Source organism: Paramacrobiotus metropolitanus, unplaced genomic scaffold (genome assembly GCF_019649055.1).
Source record: "Paramacrobiotus metropolitanus isolate TYO unplaced genomic scaffold, Prichtersi_v1.0 Parri_scaffold0000552, whole genome shotgun sequence".
Taxonomy (NCBI): Eukaryota; Metazoa; Tardigrada; class Eutardigrada; order Parachela; family Macrobiotidae; genus Paramacrobiotus; species Paramacrobiotus metropolitanus.
The window spans coordinates 1-7,677 of NW_026570772.1; the positions used below are offsets into that span (position 1 = coordinate 1).

The window sequence follows — 7,677 nt, forward strand, 5'->3', positions numbered from 1 at the left end:
AGCAGCAATACGGACTGAGGCCCATAGACTCGTATGTTAAAATTTCCCGTAGACTTTGTATAGGACTGTTTGCCATAGACTGTATGTTATAACGATCCCGTAGACTTTGTGTAGGACTGTTTGCCATAGACTTGTGTGCAGGACTGTTTGCCATAGAAATGTATGGTTAAGGCAAAACGGAACCACTGCTGGGCGGGTGGCAGTTAGCGCTGACTTCCAGCAAAAATACTGAAATTTAAAATTCAAATTTTTAAAGTATGCGGTGAGTTCGCTACTTGTGATTTTGTGTTGGTTCTTGATTAGTGTGACAGTTTTGTTTGCTGATTTCTGTTCTTTGCCAGACTGTTTCTGACCCCATGATATCAGCTACAGTAGTTTTTGTGGAAACTGATTGCGTGTTTCCATTGGTTGTGCTGCTGGAAGCATTCTCCCATTTGGATACTCAGACGCAGACGGGATTACGCAGTTTCTAGCGTGGAACTTCATCGTGGAATCACCTGTGTTGACGGCCTGCATCGTTGTTTGTTGTTGTGCCGCAATATTGTTTGCTTTTAGGCAAATATTTCGCGGCCACCACCGAATTTTATCTGTGCTGTTGTTTTGCAGCGTCGTTGTGATCGGTGCAGACGGTTAACTGCGTGGCCTCTCCTTCACACACGTTCCTCATCCTTCCCGAATTTCTCCTCGCCTTCCAGAAACCACTCAACGAAAGGTAAGCCGCCTTGCTTTGCATGTGGTTTGTGTTCAACTGTTTTTAACACTGATGGATTTGTGGCAAGTGCAAGTGGAGTGCTGTTGCCGCATTTCGTATCTTTATATTGTCTCATATTTAATATGCGTTCTCATGTTCTCTCATGTTTTCTTATTTTTTCTCATGTTTTCTTATGCTTTCTCATGCTTTTTATGGTTTTGTTTTGCAGAAATGTTGACAGTCGAGGTAGCTGTTCCTTTCAAGAACTCCACCGTCAAAATCGGAGTGGAAGGTTCCTACTAAGGCAAAACGGAACCACTGCTGGGCGGGTGGCAGTTACGTTAAGGAGTCAACCACCATGAGTACACAGTTACTTACTACCGCATTGCCCAAATTCACAGCACGTTTGTATAACGCTGCACTGACATCCAACCGCCTTTGCGTACGCAGTTACAAACTATTGCACATTTTCACAGCAGACTGATATGCATTTTCACTAACGGCTGATGTAAAATCTTCGTTCTCAAGATTGCCGTAGTGTAGGATCCACTACAAAATGGTATGAACAATAATACACTGTAGATCACTGCAGTTTTTTTTGTTGTACTAATAACATTTGCACATACAACCTGTGTATTTATTTTACTTTGCTCTTTTTTGTTGTACTAATAACATTTGCACATACAACCTGTGTATTTATTTTACTTTGCTCTTTTTTGTAATAATTTTTATAATGTTTCGTACACCCGTTTACACTACCATCAATATGTATGGCTACCTGTGGGACCAGCCTGCTGATACGAAGACGATTATTTTGGATGAGTTCCCGCTTGCAGATTTTCGCGACATACCTCTCACTCGGTTCACTGATCTCCAGTGTTTGTCCGCAAATGCTTGCGGAGTGTCTTCTCTGCTTGGTTTGACACCGTTACCCAACCTGACGTATCTGCAACTCAACGACAACCTGTTGGGGTACTCCGCCAATCCCCATTTTGAGATCCTGGCGACGGCGACGCCTAACCTGAAGCGACTGACTTTGGCCCACAATGGCATCAGCACCGTGGATTTCTTGGAGCCTTTGAAAAACCTGCCGGCACTCCATACCGTGGACCTGTTCCGCAACAGCGTGAACCGGACCCATTCCAGTGAACTGATCCGTGTTATCCCGCAGGTTACGCGATGGACTGGAGAGGATGGAGACGTCGAAAGCGAGAGCGATGAAGAGATGAATGGTGAGTAGTATTTTTTCTTGTCGGCATGATACTAGATGTTGACAGTATTCTGTCGAACTTTGATTAGGAAATTTTATGTACATAGAACCCGAGTCGGACCATGGCGAGGAGGAGAATGAGGATGACGATGTGTCAATGGCTGGCTCAGGTATTTATTTGTCACTTGCTTCGTTACGGTTTGTGTGACTTTTTTAAAGTTTCTTGTGGACACTTGCAGACCGTACTTGGTTGCTGTCGGACGATGATGTGGACCACATCTCCGACTCCGCCTCGGAACCGGACGTAGATGAATCGGCCTCGGATGAGGACGCGGATGAGATCCCGGACTCGGCCTCGGAACCCGACGGCGACCGCCAGGACAGCGACGACGACGTAGTTATGCTTAACTAGTTAGTTGTCTTCGTGCGTTTTTCCTGTTTTAACCCCCTCGGAGACCCCCTCGGTAACCATATAACGAGTGTTATATATTCTTCGTATCTGTGGTTAACTATCTCATGATTTTTTTATCTGTTACTGTTTTCACCCCCTCGGACACGGTGTTACGTATATTTTTAATTGTCGTTACTCATGTTTTTTTTTGTGTTTGTACTGTACGTTGCACAAACACGTGTTTGTTTGTGTTGTACGTGTTTGTGTTGTACGTTGCACTCGTACGTGTTAAGAAACATCAAAATGCGTAGGAGACGTTGCTGTGAAATTTCGGTTTTGTAAAAATATAAAATCCGACCGCGCGAAAATTATTCCAAGTTAAATACAGGTGGTCTAAATTTTACATCTGTTATTTTTGCGGTATGTAGAAATCGCTTTCGGGTAAATAATAATTTGCAGAATTTTACGTTTGCAAATTTTTGACCTTTCGAAAATGGATTACGATTTAACGGACGATGACCTTTTTGATGCCGCAGCCTTGGCGGCACTAGATGATTGGGTCTTTGATGACGGCTTAGCTGATCAGGATATGCTTGATGCTGCCGAGTTGGCTGGCATGGATGACTGGGTCGCCGACGAGCCTCAGGCGGGAGCGGGTATACCGAATGATTTTTGTGTAGCTGAACATGTCGCAGTAGAGCCCAGGGGTCACCGGTTCTCCAAGACCCACAGCATGCATTTTAAGCTGTTTCAAATAAGTGTCCATGATCTGGATGGTATAAGCTTTATTGATGCTCCGGCAGTAATCGTGGCTGTGTTGGAATATATCCTTGATACTGTTTTGGCTGGAGTAGCTCGTCAACAGTACGTCCGCGTGTCAGTGGATTCGGCTCACCTGTCGTTCCCTATTTGGACGCCACCAACACTGCGATCCCAGTTGACCGTACAGCGGTGGATGGCAGAGATATCCAAAGTCTTGAATTCCCATCAAGAGTTTGTCATAGATGGATCTCTCGAGGTTTTGCTGGAGCATACGGAAATTCCTTCGGGTCGGTGTGCCCGGGACGTCCCTCCAATGCTGTACCAGAAGCTCAAGAAAATGACGTCAGTCATCTTGGTCAACAACGACGACGAGATCTGCATGGCTCGTGCCCTAGTAATTGGCAGAGCATTTGCGGATGGTCACAAGGAGTATGCCAGGCACATTGCCAAGGGTAAAAGGGAAATTTTTGCATTGTCGAAGGACCTTATCAAAAAAGCCGGTCTGCCCATGCGTGAATATTCCCTGGCGGACATTCCAGCTTTCGAGAATGTGCTTCGTGGTTACCAGGTCGTAGTTGTTAGTACCATGCAGACCTGGGCAGTTATAACTTAACTCATAACTTAACGCGAGTTATTTCCGAGTTATCGAGTTATAACGTAACTCTGTAGCGTAACTCGCGACAAACAAAACTTAACTCTAGCGTAACTCGAAAATAAAATAGCGCAACGTAACTATAGCGTAACTTTGTGGTTTCGAGTTATCTACAAAAATATTTAACATAAAACGCAAAACAAAGTTTGACTCAGGCCACATTACGTTCCGAAAATTCGTGAAGCATTTTTAATCAACATCGCTTGATCTGATGTACACCACGACCGCCCTAGGAACTCTCCATATGACTCGCTGTGATTGTGAGTTGTCTAATATTGGTTTCGATTATACGCAGTCGTTAGACGTAGTCAGTGTTCACGCAGCACGGCTTTTTTTAAAGGGGCTGCAGCACCGGTTTGATACCCTTTACGGCTTTACCCGACAGGGATAAGGTGCTTAATGGAAATGGCTAGCATTGTTTTCTTGGTCTTAAAAGCATTATAATATGTAAACATAATTTATAAATAATTCAGATTGAAGGGGGCAAGGTACACGCCAAGACTGATGTTTACAAGCAGGAGCGAATAGGTAGCAACCAACCAACCAACAACCAAGTTAACAGGTACCAACCAATAAAGGTAAAAAGGTAAAATGGGGTAAAAGGTAAAATGCCTAGCTCAGCTGTACCAAAATCGGTGGAAGGCGCTCTTCCTGGCAAATATCTCAGTGTGCCGCCCGTGAAACAGACTTGAAAACGCTTACAGTTAGCGCCGGTCTAAAGGCAGTTCCAGCGTTTTAATACACTACTTGTACAAACTTTAGGAACTGATGTTTCGCTACTGTTTTTTTGGAATGGAGAATCAGTTATTTATTTCGAAAGATAACAACGGACTGTGCTTAAAATCTCGTTGAAGTAACTAGTCCAAAAAATTACTTAAATTGATTAAAAGAGCAAATGAATTTTTTTTACTGTAGCGTAACTCGCGCTATAACTCGTAACTCAAGTTATTTGTGAATAGCGTAACCCGTAACGTAACTCGCGCGCCGCGGCTAACTCGTAACTCTAACTATGGGTCCATTTTCCATAACTGCCCAGGTCTGGTACCATGCAAGCCAACAGCATCGTGTACAGCGGAAAGCATGAAAAGAAGCATAGTTGCCTGCTACTCCACAACCGCCACTTTGACGTGTTGACTTCCATGCCGGCTTTTTTCAATCGGGGCTACTGGTGTTTTGGGTGCAACAAGGGATATAACGACCGACGAAACCATCGTTGTACTGGCCAATGCAACCAGTGTCTCCGTTCCATCTGCTCGATGGATACATCCAATATGTTGACGTGCGGTGACTGCAATCGGAAATTTTATGGGCAGTCGTGTTTTGATCACCACAAACTGGGCCCCAGCGCTGATAAGCTGTTCCACAACCAACGCAGCATATGCAGCACGGTGAAACTTTGCCTACTGTGTGGCTCCATTTATTCCCTGCTCAAGAAAACCAGGAGCCGTTCACCGATGTGGAGAAATTTTCTGTAAAACCTGCCGGGAGCACATTGTGGGCGACCATCGCTGCTACATGAAACCACACAAGCTGGGTCCGTTTCAGAAGATGCAGTACGCGGATGCCCAGTTTTTATTCTTCGACTTTGAAACGTACGTTGCTGATGATGGACGACTGTACCCGAACCTTGCGGTAAGTCTGAATGAAAATTTTGCTGAAGTAAGATATACCCCCTCGGGGACCCCCTCGGAATCGTACTGTTGATGCAGGTCGGCCTGGAATGATGAAGGCGAAGAATGGATCTTCCCGCCAGAGGGAGAACCACTGAGCGACATTACCGACTCACTTTGCCGATTTCTGTTCAGTGAAGATCATCGCGGCCACATTGTTATAGCTCATAATTTCAAGGTAAATCGTTTTTAACAATTTTTCCCGCCTACTTCTAACTGGTAGAAATTTTGTAGGCTTTTGATGGCTACTTTATTACCAACTGGCTGCTGAAGAATGGCATCATCCCCCGAGTGATTATGAATGGCGGCAAGATCATGCAGCTTGACGTGGTTCAACTGAATATTCGCTTCCGGGACAGCATCAATTATAATCCACAAAGCCTTTCCAAGTGGCCAGCGACATTTGGGATTGAAGACACGTCTAAAGGTTTGTTCCCACACCGCTTTAATCGACCAGAGAACTGGGATCAGGTCACAGAGTTCCCTTCCATGATGGAATACGGACATCAGTACATGAGCAAGAAAGACCGTGAGGCCTTTGAACATTGGTACAAGGATGAAATCGCCGCCAAGCACAATACCTTCGATTTCCGAAAAGAGTTCGTGGATTACTGCAGTAATGATGTTACCGTCCTCCGCAAATGCTGTCTTCTGTTTCGGAACCTGTTTTTGGAAATTAGTAATGGAATCTGCCCATTTTTCTCCACGCTGACCATTGCGGGGCTATGTGGTCTGTACTGGCGCAGCAGTATCCTCAAAGCCAACCAGATAGGATTGATCCTACAGGATACCATTCCAATCACCAATCCGTCAAAGCGCTCAAGTGGCTGCAATGGATGGAGTTGGAAACTGCCAAATCCAGACGAGAGCATCGGGGCAGAGTTCAAGATTGGTCAGTACTTTGTGGATGGCTACTCTGCCGCAACGAATACAGTTTTGAATTTCACGGTTGCTGGTTTCATGGATGTCCTGAATGCACTGCTCCTGACACGATCCATCCATTCAGAAATCTTGCGATGAGCCTGATTTACGAGGAAACCGTGCAGCGAGATGACTACATCCGCAGCCGGGGATACGGGCTCCATGTGATGTGGGAGCATGACTTCGACGGCCTTGTCAAAGAAGTGCCATGGTTTGCAGCTTACATTGAGGAAATTACAGTGTGCCAACCTATTAACCCTCGCGACGCGTTCTACGGCGGCCGGACAAACACCACGAAACTTTTTCACAGTGTAACAGGAGAAGAAAAAATTCGATATTTCGACGTCTGCAGCGAGTATCCCTATGTGAATAAGAACAAGCGGTATCCCATCGGCCACCCGACCATTATCGTCAAAGACTTCGACGCAGTGACGGATTATTTTGGGATCATTCATTGTGAAATTATTCCTCCGGCCGACTTGTATCTTCCAGTTCTCCCATACCGTAGTAATGGAAAACTCGTCTTTCCTCTTTGTCGGACTTGTGCGGAGACACAACAGAACGCACCGTGTGGACACTCTGAGAACGAAAGAGCACTCTCTGGCACATGGTGTAAGTAAAATTAAAACCCCTGGTACCCTCGGTAAATGTTTCTTGCAGGTACACCGGAGATACATGCAGCTATTGATCGCGGCTACGTCGTGACAAGAGTTTTGAAGTGTGGCACTTTGAGCAGACCGAAGAGAGATTATTCGCTGATTACATTGACCGTTTTCTCAAAATCAAGACTGAAGCAAGTGGATGGCCAGTTGATATTGTCACAGACCAACAAAGGACCAGTACCTGCAGGATTTCCATGACCACGAGGAATTGAGTTGGACCAAGAGAAAGTGGAAAGTAACCCGCATGCGGTCACTTGCCAAACTGTGTCTTAACAGGTATTATATTTTCATATGACCTCATTAAATATTAGTCATCATTGTTGCTTGTAGCTTTGGGGACGCCTCGGTATGCAAGATAATAAGCCGAACACTAAGTACATTTCCTCTCCAGAAGAATTCTACAGGATGCTTCTTTCTGGAGAATACCACATTCGTCGTGGGACATGTTCAGTGACGACGTTCTACAATTGGCGTATAAAGGAGAACCTGTTTGTGGAGCAGAATCCGCATACCAACGTCGTCTTGGCCGCGTATGTTTGCCCTTTTGTACTTGCATTTGTTGGTCGAACTTTTGATATTTTATCAGGTTTACCACCTGTTGGGCGCGGTTGCACCTTTATCGTTATATGGAACAAGTGCAGGACAGACTGTTGTACTTTGACACTGGTAAGATTTGAAAAGCCAGTTCTGCAAACATGTGAATTTGATATGGGTTTGC

The 7,677-nt window shown here is 45.1% G+C and overlaps 1 protein-coding gene across 1 annotated transcript; it reads left to right on the forward strand.

The window, feature by feature from the left end:
- The first annotated feature begins 203 nt into the window (after nucleotides 1-203).
- Nucleotides 204-2,582, forward strand: LOC129602525 (acidic leucine-rich nuclear phosphoprotein 32 family member B-like). Its single transcript, XM_055501557.1, has 4 exons — nucleotides 204-712; nucleotides 921-1,923; nucleotides 2,009-2,071; nucleotides 2,141-2,582. Exons 2-4 carry the CDS (start codon nucleotides 1,425-1,427, stop codon nucleotides 2,311-2,313), a joined length of 735 nt encoding a protein of 244 aa, XP_055357532.1. The 5' UTR covers nucleotides 204-712; nucleotides 921-1,424; the 3' UTR covers nucleotides 2,314-2,582.
- Nucleotides 2,583-7,677: the final 5,095 nt, after the last annotated feature.

Bases quoted from the DNA above. Each gene is read 5' to 3' on its own strand.
- LOC129602525 (XM_055501557.1), top strand. From the start codon at position 1,425: ATGTTTCGTACACCCGTTTACACTACCATCAATATGTATGGCTACCTG. The intron at 1,924-2,008 runs GTGAGTAGTATT...TTATGTACATAG, and splicing joins GAGCGATGAAGAGATGAATG to AACCCGAGTCGGACCATGGC. The intron at 2,072-2,140 runs GTATTTATTTGT...GGACACTTGCAG, and splicing joins TGTGTCAATGGCTGGCTCAG to ACCGTACTTGGTTGCTGTCG.